Genomic DNA, 12,715 nt, shown 5'->3' with positions numbered 1-12,715 from the left:
ACAGAATGAAAACCCCGACGGGGTTCAATTGAAGCACCATTTAAACTATTACAACTGAGTGGACAATCAAACACTGAGAGGGGGGGGGGGGGGCAGATTTTTAGCACCATATCAGTGGGGAGCTCCGGGGGTTCAGGAGCCAATCAGAACTGCTCCAGCAGCTGTCGGAGGTAGGGGGCCTTGGAGAGCTGTCTGTTGACCCGGGACAGCTTGTAGAGGACGGGACAGTCCAGAGACACACAGGGCACCTGCCGCTCTGCACAGCCGCTACAGTTCCTGCAGATCTGGACACACACACACACACACACACTTTTAAGGCGAGGCTAGATTTTCCATTTGTATTATTTTACACCGCAAAAAGGTATCTGATTATCTGGAAGCGGATACTCCAGCTCAGCCTTCGAGATAAAGCCGTGAATATCATTTTCAATGCTCGACAGAGGAAAAAGTGACGCGTGTTGTGCGGTAGTGTTTGGAACAGAACCGACCAAAGTGAATGCAGATTAGAGAAGGACGGGGAGGAAGTTAACCTGCAGGAGGCTGTGACGTACAGCATGAAATATATGATCTAACATATGGAAGGCATTGGTCTTCATCGTGATCGTTGGTAGTAATACGCCCCTCTCACCTTCAGCAGCTGGTCCTGCTGACTCTCCCACAGCCTCATGTCCCGGTGGAGCGTCAGCGCGACTCTCTGGGGTTCGGCGCGGCACCGCGAGCAAACGCCCAGCTGGGTCAGCTCGTCGCACGCGGGGCAGTGGAGCGTGGTGAAGTACTGGGAGATGGTTCCCTTCCTCCCGACCTCCTCTCCACCCGCGGCCGAGGAGCAGGACGCCTTCTGGATCTGTGTGCAGAGACGGGAGGGGAGGAGTCTTAACGCGGAGTGCGTTTTGTTCAGGAGGAAGAAAACTGTAGATTGATCGGCTGTGCTCTGCTCCACCAGCAGGTGGCGTGTGTGCTCCGTCAGAGTGCAGCCCGACTTCAGTATTGACACAAAGACCCAGGCAGGTTTGATGAGTCTCACTCGAGCCTCAGCAGGAAGCACAAATGAGATTTTCTCCTCATCCTTTGTTCTCCCTCTCGCCACCAGATAGACTGAATGAAAAGACCCTCGGAGAGTCTGCTTTTATTTTTACAGCGAGGGGAAGCAACAGACTAATACGATAATCAGTCACTTATTAGTCGAACATAAAATCCATTTCCCGAACTCTAACCCATTACGTTTTTTTTCTGTGGGCGTGTGTGATCGCTTTCTTCTTTGACACTACGCATTGTCACGCGAGTTATGCAGCAAGTTCATCATCATCGCCATCGTACAAAATCCTGACTCCGTCTCACCCTGGGGAGCTCCTGGTACCAGCCGAACACGTCCACCCCGATCAGCTGGAACATGCGGGCCAGCGGCGGCAGGATCTGCTTGCTGATGTAGTACGTGGCGTTGAGGCGGAGGCCGGCGTCCTGCAGGACCTCCATGGGCCGCCGCACCAGCTGGATGAGGGGCACGCCGGGCACCCCGTACACGATCACGTAGGGCACCCGCTCGCCCACCCGGGGCTCCAGGCGGCGGTCGTACGCCATCGTGCGCCTGAGATGGAAACGCGACAAAACTTGTACAAACACTTTTTTTTTTTATGCTCGCATGTTAATTATCCTCCTGAATAATGATGAATTCAACCCACGAGATAAACTATACTGCTGCTCATGAATGAGGCGCAACATTGCCCTCTTATCCAATGCCTCTGAAATCAGAATATTTTTTTTTCTCCCACCCATTAAGAGATGTGTTGCCTAGCAACAGACTCAGGTACTGTACATGCAGGCTGGTGCAGCCAGACAACGAGCGCTGTGGGGAAGCAGTAATTGGATTCACACACAGACTACTGTTACTGTAGATGACAGCAAGATTTTTCTGATCTCTGCAGCGCACACACACACACACACACACGCGCACATGCACGCACACACACACACACACACCTGGTCAGCTCCAGGGCAGGCACGCAGGCTCCGGGCCGGTACGAGCCGCTGCCCCGGTACTCCTTGGCGAAGGTCAGGTCCTGCATGCTGGCCCGGCCGTCCAGGACCTTCATGCACTGATGCTGCACGAACTGCTTCACCTGGCTGATGTCCCGCGTCTCAAACAGGAGCTTGATGGAACGCTCCAGGATCTGGAGGACACGTGAATGACGTGAGAGAGTGAACAAAAGGATTTTGTGTGGAATATAACAAAGTGATTTGCTGTCTTTGACCCGGTGACATTCGTCCAGCCACGCGGGGCCGGGGCCCTCGTTGCCCGATTGACGCGCGTGAAGCGGCCCCAGGAAACGAGCGCGGGAATGGAAACACCGGCACGGCTGTGATTGGTGCAGGAGAGCGGCGAAGCGGAGGAGGGAGGGGAGGAGACGGGGATCGTTTGTCTGTTACCTTGGAAACAGCGGGGCAGCCGTCGCGGCGCACCGTCTCGATCCCTTTGGCGTCGAACACGGGCTCCTTTTGGTCAAGGCTCTCGTACATGTAGCCCACATAGCGCTTCTTTGTCTGCAACACGCAGGGCAGGTACACCTGGACACACACACGGAGAAAGAGAGAGAGGGATCAATAAAAACATCTAAAATGTGTCTGCTTGTGCTGATTGAGAGAGAGAATTGGCATAGACAGTTTGAAACAACAGAGTGTGTGTGTGTGTGTGTGTGTGTGTGTATTGGGAGAAGCCCTACCTTCTCAAACTTGAGCTTGACCGGCTTGGGGTTGGTGGCGGTCACGGCCTCGGCGATCTCGTTGCCGATCCTGAAGGCCTGCTCTTTGGTGGCTCCCTTCAGCAAAACAAACATGCTGCCAGACACACAGGAGACACGAGACGGGGTCTTAATGCCGCGTCCACCTACGCTGTGCGGCCGCCATCACTTCAGTCGCTGCCCTGTCACTGCCTTTAGAAAGCCTCAGACAGCTTCATCAGCCGAGGAGGTGAGTGCTGACCACGAGTCTCCGCCTCCTCATTTACTCTCACGTGAGGGAAGTCAGCCTCTTGTTCGGGTCTGTATCATCCAGCATCTAAGAATCCCGTTACTTATAGGGGTTCAACTAAACCTCAGAGCAGTATGGGCTTTACTGGATGCATATCAACTAATAACCAGGATATACGTGCAGAGATATGCTGACATTCCTAAATAGCTGCTATATTTTGACTATTTTTCGGAATATTTTTTTAACCTCCAGGACTATTTTTTTCATTCTTTTCTTTCTTCTTACCGGTCACTCTCCTGCACACTTCATATTTAAACACTCATGCCACCTAACATAAACACACGACACTTTAACATACACTTACATTAACGTTATCTGTTTGTCTGAGCACTTTATCTTAATTTAATATCAGTGCACTGTTGTTGATTGTTGTTTGTCTCGTCTAACGTCTCGTGTCTAATGTATGCATCTTCTGCCTAGAAAAATTCCTCTTTTGTGAAAACATTCCTGGTAAATAAAAGGTTTCTGATTGGTGGTGGTAATGATTTCAGAGATCTTTTGCTTCGTCTGTTTTCACGTGCCTTCCTGGATTAATACAGTTAAATTGAACGAAATAATGTTCTCCAATGTTTTACCATCTCCACTTGGCCTGTTAGCACGCTAACACCTGCTGATTATCAGTGAACACAAAGTACAGCCGAGGCAGATGGGAACGACATTCGTCCTCCAACTATTTGGCCGCAACAGAAAGTTGACCTGATGATGTCGCAGGAGGAGAAGTTGTTACAACGGATCCCGTCTGAACAAACATGGGACATGCAACACGGGAATCCGTCCAATAGTCCTGGAGATATTTTGAACGGATTACACTCAAAGCACGTGTAGAGGAGAGTGTGTTACCGTAGCTGTACATATGACATGGCACTACATGATAGAAGCTGGATTATTATTATTTACACACCATTATGGGTCATCGTCAATACTAGAGGGTCATTTGATTATTCCGTACGGATCGATACTTTAAAAAAAAGGCACAGCTCTCCTTTAGTAATTCAACGGTTCAAACATCATTGCCTGGAAAAGGCAGCAGTTTCAGCCCTTTTAGATACCAACAATTAATTAGTGCCTTGGAGCTCGTTGTCAAAACAATAAAAAATGAAATGTGATTGCTGAGAAATTGTCGGCGCTCCGTGAGGACGCGATGCAGGTGCTATCAGAAGCTCTCGCATCATCAGAAGATAGTGACACAGAGCGGTGTTAACGCAGGTGAGAGACAGCGATTACTAAAGTGTGTCAGTCGAGGCTTTAGATGACATGAGCTGCTGCTTTGATGGTGGAACAGACTCAACAGGCGGGCCGTGGAGAGGAAAGCCCTTACCTGTCGGTGTCTCCGTACACAACGCGCGCTCCCCACTTCTTGGTGTCATTGACCATCTTGATGGCTCTCTCCAGGGTCTCCCTGGCTTTGTAGACGATGCTGTCTCCAACCTGGAGGACGACGGGCGAGAGACGGTAAACAAATGCTGCGGCACAGGATTCAAAACACCGACGCCACGGTTTCTTTTCAAGTTCAATCAAGTTTGGGAAACATAAATAAAACAAATAAATATTTCCCAGAGAAAATATAAGATGTTCCACTTCTTCACAACGACCACAGAAGGCTTTAAATATGCCGACGTTAGACAACAAAAAGATGGCGTATTTGCTTTTTCCACTGAGGTTTGAAAGACATTTCTAAATCACAGATTAGAATCTGTATAGAATACGGCACGACTGTGTTAACCCTCCTCCTCCTCCTCCCTCCCTTCCATCCTTCCTCCCTCCCTCCTACCTCCCTCTTGCTCGAGACCTTTGATGCGCTTACCTCCACGCTGGGCATGCGTCCAGAGTAGTTGGCGGCGGTGTAGCCGAAGGAGACGTTGGCGATGAGCTTGAGCCCGAGCTGCCGGGCGTCCAGCAGCCTCATCAGGGTCTTGTCCTGCTTGTAAGCTTTCATCGACTGCTTCACCATGAACCTGGTCTTCAGGATTTCCTCCAGCATGCTGGGCAGGACCCCTTTACGCACTGACGACTGGACACAGACAACAACGGCGGGTGAAGACTCGGGATGCACCGACACCGACTCCAAGGGATCCTCGACAATGGGGATCTATTTAATTTACTATCTTCATGATATACAGGCTGGACTTTTAGTTCCTGACCAATCTGTTGCTGCATTAAAAAAGTTAACATTTGATTACCAAGGTGCTGGTTTACGATTTATTTGAAAAATAAATAACAAATAAATACCCAATTTGAACTATTTACAAGCCGCTGTTCACACAGGAAAAGGAACAAAATGTCAAATGTTGCAGATGTATCTTTTATTGCACTGTTTATTGTTTTTATTATATTTGTATTGTTTTATTCTAGGTCTATGTTTATTGTTATGCACCTTTCATCGAGTCAAATTCCTCGTATGTTCAACATACGTGGCAAATAAACTATTCTGATTCTGATGTGAAAAAATAAATAAAAAATCTTTGCAAAGTTTGGCAGCGGCACTCTAAAGTTAGCTTGATTGATGTACAGTATTTCCTGTGAAGTGTATTATAAAGATAAATATATGATACATAGTTTCGATGAAGCAGAGTGGTCCAGAAACTAAACTACAAAAGTTCAGCTTCAGCAAAAAAAAACTAGCGATAAAAGAAACATCAGATCCATATTTGACTTCCTTCTGTGCTTTTTAATAACCTCTTTACACATGACCGGTGTTCACTGTGCTGTGTGTGTGTGTGTGTGTGTGTGTGTGTGTGTGTGTGTGTGTGTGTGTGTGTGACGTAATGAGACTGGGACCAGGGCCAGGGAGTGTGGAGCAATGAATGAGAATGAATGGGAGGACGTAGAGCATGAAGAGGGCTTTCTATAGACGTCCTCCTCCGCAGCAGCTAATGAACCTTAATGAAGCTGCACTGATGGAGGACTCAGACAAGTGACTCAGGTGCCCAGGTGTTTTCTACCACAGACAACGCACAGGTAAAAACTCCTTCAGAGAGAAGGGCGGAGGGTGCCGTACCTTGACGAAGGCGATGCCGTTGGGTGACACGGTGATGTCGTTGCGGAGCTGGTGGAGGAGGTCGGGAGGAACCCGCAGGGAGGTGCAGCCGAACTTGAACTCATCGGGCCTGAAACAGAGAGGCGGGTGTGTGAATGTCAATGAGAGGCAGTTCTCTTCCCTTGTCCGTCACAAAGCGCTGCTGGCAGCATCGCGGCACCTGAGCTATTAATTAAAAATTAAGACTAATCTTTCATTTTATTGTGAATTAACAGATTGTTCTATTTTGCTCTTTCCAGTTACGCCGAGGAAATGAAGGCACACGCTTAGAGGGGGGATGTATGCATGCTGTGCTGGGAGTGGCCCCTGCAACACAATCTCACATTGCTTCTTTGACTGACAATGAAAACATTAAATATGAAAAGTATCGTCGACGAATTTCCGATCGCTTGTATAAGCAATTAAACGGAGGAACGACGGACTGAAGGGTTGACTGCCTACTTAAAGTCCCGAAGCAGCTTCGGTTCAACAATGTCTTTAAATATCAAAACACATGACGAGCATGCGTCTGAGTTTTAAATAAACGCAGCACCGAAACTCAAATATCTCGTGGTCCGTCACAATCACATGTGAGGCTGTTGTGGCAATAAGATGATGACAGGTTTAATTATTCACTGTAAAATACCTAACTGCATTGTTTAAAATGGTTAAAAACTCATTTAAAAAATGAATCCATCATTGCAGTTGGATTTCCTGGAGCTAATTTGTCGCTTTCTAGCATGAAGCCAGCCACCTCGGAGTGGCAGACATATGCATGCTGGGGAGAAAAAAAAAGTGTTCATGGCTCCTGCTGTTGCTATGCAACTACAGTAAGCCTGAAATATATCCCAATGCTCTCTGCTCTTAGCTGCAAACACCATGCAGAGCGCTCGGCGTGTCTGTTCCATTAAAAAATTACGAGGGGAGGGCAAGGCGGCGCCGGAAAGAGCCTTTCCTGGCAGACGTGCAGCCTAAGTGAGTTGGATGTGTGCCGGGGGCCCCGCCGCGTGCTTACGTTCCCAGGCTGTCCACATGGCCCAGGCAGGTGGAGTAGCAGTAGTTGTACGCGATGACGATGGAGGGATAGAGCGACTGGAAGTCCAACACAATCACCGAGTTGCTGTAGAAGCGCGACTCCGGCTCCATCACCAGAGGAATGCACTGCGACGCCCTCTGCTGCGCTCGCTGCTGCACGCTGGGCGTCACGGGGATGTAGTTCAGCGGCTTGGCCAGGCGAAGCATCATGGACTCAACGCGGTACTGGAGGGACAAGACAGGAAGAACATTGAATAACTTAGAAACCTAAAGTTGAGATGAAAGAAACATATGTTTTAAACTCTTCCCTGGTCATAGTGTGCACCTATTTATGCATCTTTTTTGTATACGTATCGTAATATGAAAATCCAATAATTTCCAAGGGTTCATCACTGCAAGTGACACCTGTCACACTGATTGATCTTCAATGCAACAAGTCACGATGTCTCTCTCACGTTTTCTTTTTTCTTCTTCTGGCTAGCAGAGAACTTTAACCAGACAGATGGTGGAGCTTGATGAAAATTCAAGCAATCACCAAAGTCAGTAACTATTCGTCTTCTGGGGATCGTGGACATCAGAGCCAAATTGTCTGTTAATCAATCATTTAATTGTCAAGATTCTCCTCCATTTGGACCAAAAAGAGGCCGACAGACACTAAAGAACAGTTTTAAGCAGCCTTAAAGAATGAAGCATAGCTATACGTTTGCTCGTGGGAACCCAAGTAAACAGCACATGCACCGAGGCCCCATTCAAAACCCTCTGATCGCTTAAGACCACGGCGCCAAATGGTGCCTCGGGGCATTGCGGCTGTGTCCCAAAATGTGCCGTGTACCTGTGATCCTCGGGTCAGAACGTGGTAGAACTGAATCCCAAACACTCTGGCCAGCTCGCTGGTTCTGCCGATGATGTCGCGCTGCTGAAGAAGCTGCATGGTGCCGCGCACGCGGCTCACGTAGTGGTCCACCATCTTCCACCTAACACACACAAGTACAAGTTTGAACCGCTTCATGTGTTGATTATTATCGCATACATTTGTGATGGACTGTGGTCGGTACGGGCACAAACCTGTAGAGGTCGGTGTTGTGGTCAAACCAGTCGGACAGTGTGCGGGGGCTGTAGAGAGGGAAGCGCTGGTGGAGTACATGGAAGGCCACGTTCTCAAAAGAGTAGTTGTTCAACGTCGCCTGAAAAGAAAAAAAGAAGAAGAATCTTAGACCATTTCTTCAAGGTTATGACAGTGGTTCCTACGTTTGTCTACTTGTGACCACTAATCACAGGTTATGGCCTTTGTGCAGACATTCAGCCTAAGAGCTTTCTTTTCCCCCCTCTATCTCTCAAAGAACAGTTTCCTTTTAAGGATTTTTAAATTTGTATTATTAAAAATAATAATACATAGTTATATATATATATTTACGCATATCCTTTTATATTTGTATGACTCTTTGAGGGGTCTGAAACACAGTTTTATGATTTTAAACTAATCCTATGAATCCCCACGCGGCCCAAAATTAATTAGAGAAGACTCATAAAATGTCTCAGAAATTCCCTCAAATCATTTGAACCCCTTTGTCAACTGTTGCATTTCCCGCACCATATTTTTGTTCAGCTGTGACACTCTTACATTCGAATTCAACTACTGGCCACAATCGCTGCTTCTGTGATCCTGCGGCCAAAGGACTCCATGTGTGTTCTGAGTCACCAAAAAGCAACCGAGCTCAGACTAAAGCTGAAGGATTACAAACAAAAATACAGCAAACAAAGAAACTCTTTGGATGGGTGGAGGATGAGGCAATGGAAAAGTAATTTAAAACTACTTTGATTTTGTAGTTTATAGTTCAATGAAAGGATTAAATAACAAAATCAAGTGGAAGCAGAACAGTGGTGAGAATCCTGCCCAGAGGAATGAGAGAAAGTAGGTCACAAGCTAAAACTCTGAGCGTTGATGGCCGATGACGGAGTGTGTGTGTGTGTGGAGGTCATGCCGGGACACCTGCCTCAGTCTTCATCGTCCTCCACAGGTTGAGGGTGACGCGTCCGATGATGTTGATCTCAGTCATGGTGTCGGCTCCATACTCGTCTCTGTCTGCGGAGAAGCGGTTCTCTTTGGAGTCACCTGAGGACACAGAGCCAGACACACAATTACAAAGGAGGAGGGGAGCTGCCACAGGCTCCCTTATTCAGCTAGACACACATGCGCAGGCTTGCTGGAGAAGAAACCCAAAAGGGTATTTTCTACAGTCCATCCGTCTGATGGGACATATTGATTTGCCTCCCGTTAGCCTTCAGAGGAGCGGCTGTGGTGAAAGTCGGCCTACCTGGCACCCGTGACAGCTGCTGACAGAGGTCCACGCCGAGCGCCGCGGCCCGCTGGAGGAGGTACCCCCAGGAGCGCATCTGCACCTCGTACCCCACCAGGATGTCCGGGTCGAACCTGACAGAACGCAGCCACGTTTATTTCATGACCCAAAATGATGCTTTTGACCAGTATGCAAAAGGAGCTGCGTGAACCACGTGCACACACACACACACACATACACACACACACACACCTCCTCATGATGGTGATCAGCTCCTGAAAGAGCGCCTTCTCGTCTGTGGCGTATGTCACCTGCAGCCCGGAGACGCCCGACCTGACCAGCAGGGGCGCTGTTCCTCTGTGACCTGCTGGGGTTGTGCGGAAACAGATGTGTCAGTAGGGCTGTGTAAAATATGCCATTCAATATATATGGTTTAAAGCTAAAATTAGCTAAACAACGGCCATTGTATGAAGAATTGTCATCTATTGTCATCTTTCTTGTTTTATTGCTGCCTCTATTGTTAGTCATTACCATGACCTTTTAAAGCGCTATACAAATAAAATGTATTATTATTATTAGGAACAGCGGCAAAAAATCCTTGCATTTCTTATGCAACAACAACAGAGGGTTTTACATTTGCAAAACAATGCTGCCTACTTAGACTAAAATATTGCTACTTATTATTACATCTTAGGACAAATTTCACCCTCTTCAGCAGCGCTACGATAAAGTGAGTTTGAACCTTGGACACTGCTTTGATGGTCTTTGTCCACCACGATGGCGCCCGTCAGCTGTGTGCTGTCGACGTCTGGCAGGGGAGCGTCAGAACTGAGGCAGTAGAATAAGGCACATATGGGGTCGAACTCGGGGTCAGCCTCAAGGTCACGTCGGGTTCTTGCATGGAGCTCCATGCCTATCAGTGTTAGGTGCTGAACCTGAACAGACGAAAAGCAATGTTGGTGTCCAGAAGGGGAAATCAAGCAACAGAAAGATCGTCTTTAGAAGCGAACACACGATCCGGCGGGCGAGCTTGCGCGTTGCGTTTGGTGTGAACATTAGAATGTGCCGAGGTCCCAGATGTGCCAGCATTTCTTTTAGTTCGATGAACAAAGAAATCTTTAAAGCGCTCGTTCTGGCGATTACTATTCGACTGCTTGCGCACATGGAAAAAATTCTGAAGCCACAAAGGGTCACTATGACAACCAGGAATAGTGAGCTGTCATGGTAACAGCTGAGGCACAACTGCACATAAAATATATTGGAATAAATCCTGATATGATTATTTCTAAATGTGGATGTTATGTGCACAATAACAAAAATGGGAATGAACTAATCTTGGCTTTCCACTTAAAACGGTAAGAACCTAATTAGATTGAATAGTCTCTAAAAGATACTCTAAAAGATTCAGATTCAATAACAGCATTTAATAAATATCTATCTCACTCCAACCTTAAATATTGGATTTCAGTAAACCGTCTTCCACCTTAAAAGTGCAAAAGAACAGACGGAGTCTGGGAAAAGGCCGGGCGACTCACCTCATGCAGAGCTTTGGCATCCTGCAGGTTTTGCATGCTGATTTTGAAACCGTATGAGTTGGCTATACTGGGCCCTTCAATCTCAGAGTTATCATTCTTTGGCACATTCAAAGCAGCAAACTGGTTCTGTGGAAGACAAAGAGTACATGAGAAACAGCAAATTAACAGCAAAACAACGACATTATAGCTAAATTCAATAAGCCGGAGGCATGACATCAGGTACATACGGCTCTCCATGCACGGCCCTGGTATTAAAACCGTTTCCCCCAAGTTCTCTATGTGTTACGAGGTTCTAAAAAGAATCAACACTTGTGGTCTGACCTTCATCTGAGTGTTCAGCAACACTCGTCTCAGTGGGTCCGCTTGGCTTCTCCTCCTTTGCTGGAGTCTCTGAGAAATGGGATCCTCTAAGAAACGGAAAGACAACATTCAGAAACAATCGCTATTTAAAGAATAAATCGACGAGGATAAATTCCTGGCAAACAGATTACAGGCGGAATGTTTTCCTACCATCAGATATGGGCGTGCTGCACACCGGCTCCAGGTCTTCCTTGCTTCTCCGCCTCCTCCTTAACAAGGGGGTGCTGTGAAGGAGCTGTGGACTCGTCCTCCCCTCTTCACTTTGACTTAGATGGAGGAGCGAAGGACTGGGATTCTCCCCTAATCTCTCCAGGGAGTTAGAGAGCCCAGGTGACAGCCGTTCCGGAGAGTTTCCACTTTGACGGTTTTCACCGAGCCGGTCTGGCCCTACGGGACTGGGCTGACAGGACTGCTGCCAGGGAGGCAGCTCCGGGGACCCTGGAGAGGGGGTCTTATCGTCACGATCGTCGTTCTCTTTGCTCTGCTGCTCAATATCCACACCGCCTTCGTCTGAAACTGGACTCACCGCTGTGGATTTACAATGAGAGCCTGTGCTCTTCGTGGGAGTTATGATTAAGGACAGGTTGCACTTCTTTCTCCTTTGCGTCCTGATGGTGGAGAGTCTCTCGCACAGCTCAACCTTCACGGCTGGACAGCTGGGAGCAGCTCGCTGCTCTGTTCCTTCTGGGTTCCCCTCCACGTCCAGCCCAACCCTCCCCTTCTTCAGCAGCCCTTTTTGTAAACTCTCGTACTGTTTCCTGGCTTCCAGCCACAGCTGCACACGCTCTCTGCTTGGTGGGTTTTTGCAGGGCAGAAGGATGACTTTCTTGTCACTGGCTGACGGGTCGAGCTCCGCGCGGTCTTTACTTGCCTCTGAGAACTGAGCGCCCCGTGCTTGGGGAAATGAGGTAATAGCAATGGCGGGGTGCGTCATTGCTGAGAAGGCCGTCTTCCAGAAATGGAGGCCCTCCAAACACAGGTCTCCACTGAACTCTGCTAGCTCCTTAGTCAGCCTGGTATGCACCGTTAGCTTACGGCCGCCAACTTCCCTGGAGAGAACACAGAGGAGTCTTTCATTAATCACTGCAGCTTTACAACTTCAGAAGTGGAGAACTTAGCAAAAACCCGAGTGATTTATTAAATAAAGCCCTGTAAATAGCATTGATTAGAGCCGGACTAATACTGGCATTTTTTATGCTTTGATATTGGAGTGTGAGAATAAATCTGCTAAGTGTATCGGTATCCCTTTTGACGTTCTAATGTTTTAAATAAGGATCCCCTAAAAATAGGTTATTGAAGACCAGTACATTTTATTGCTGGTTAGTGAACAAACTATGTAAAAGCAATACTGCTTCTATAACACATCTTTAGCATTCCCATATTGCCATTTCTAAAACTTCTATTTACATTCAGTGTATTGTGTGTTTCTTTGTCCACGAGACACAGAC

General features: G+C 47.7%; 1 protein-coding gene across 1 annotated transcript in view; it reads right to left on the bottom strand.

The window, feature by feature from the left end:
- Nucleotides 1-94: 94 nt before the first annotated feature.
- Nucleotides 95-12,715, bottom strand: part of rev3l (REV3 like, DNA directed polymerase zeta catalytic subunit) — a gene marked incomplete at its 5' end in the record, with an annotated part of 54,556 nt that continues 41,935 nt past the window's right edge. Inside the window, 19 exons of the mRNA XM_079215544.1 lie at nt 95-284; nt 629-844; nt 1,339-1,585; nt 1,978-2,168; nt 2,425-2,562; nt 2,718-2,832; nt 4,343-4,452; nt 4,829-5,035; nt 6,023-6,131; nt 7,056-7,300; nt 7,908-8,049; nt 8,141-8,259; nt 9,070-9,188; nt 9,391-9,506; nt 9,625-9,736; nt 10,115-10,307; nt 10,908-11,033; nt 11,229-11,314; nt 11,418-12,316. Coding sequence (XP_079071670.1) covers nt 144-284; nt 629-844; nt 1,339-1,585; nt 1,978-2,168; nt 2,425-2,562; nt 2,718-2,832; nt 4,343-4,452; nt 4,829-5,035; nt 6,023-6,131; nt 7,056-7,300; nt 7,908-8,049; nt 8,141-8,259; nt 9,070-9,188; nt 9,391-9,506; nt 9,625-9,736; nt 10,115-10,307; nt 10,908-11,033; nt 11,229-11,314; nt 11,418-12,316 — 3,631 coding nt within the window. The 3' untranslated portion in view covers nt 95-143. The remainder of the gene's footprint in view (nt 285-628; nt 845-1,338; nt 1,586-1,977; nt 2,169-2,424; nt 2,563-2,717; nt 2,833-4,342; nt 4,453-4,828; nt 5,036-6,022; nt 6,132-7,055; nt 7,301-7,907; nt 8,050-8,140; nt 8,260-9,069; nt 9,189-9,390; nt 9,507-9,624; nt 9,737-10,114; nt 10,308-10,907; nt 11,034-11,228; nt 11,315-11,417; nt 12,317-12,715) is intronic.

Source organism: Taurulus bubalis (genome assembly GCF_910589615.1).
Source record: "Taurulus bubalis genome assembly, chromosome: 3".
In the NCBI taxonomy this organism is placed as follows: Eukaryota; Metazoa; Chordata; class Actinopteri; order Perciformes; family Cottidae; genus Taurulus; species Taurulus bubalis.
This window is presented reverse-complemented; position numbering and strand designations above follow the sequence as displayed.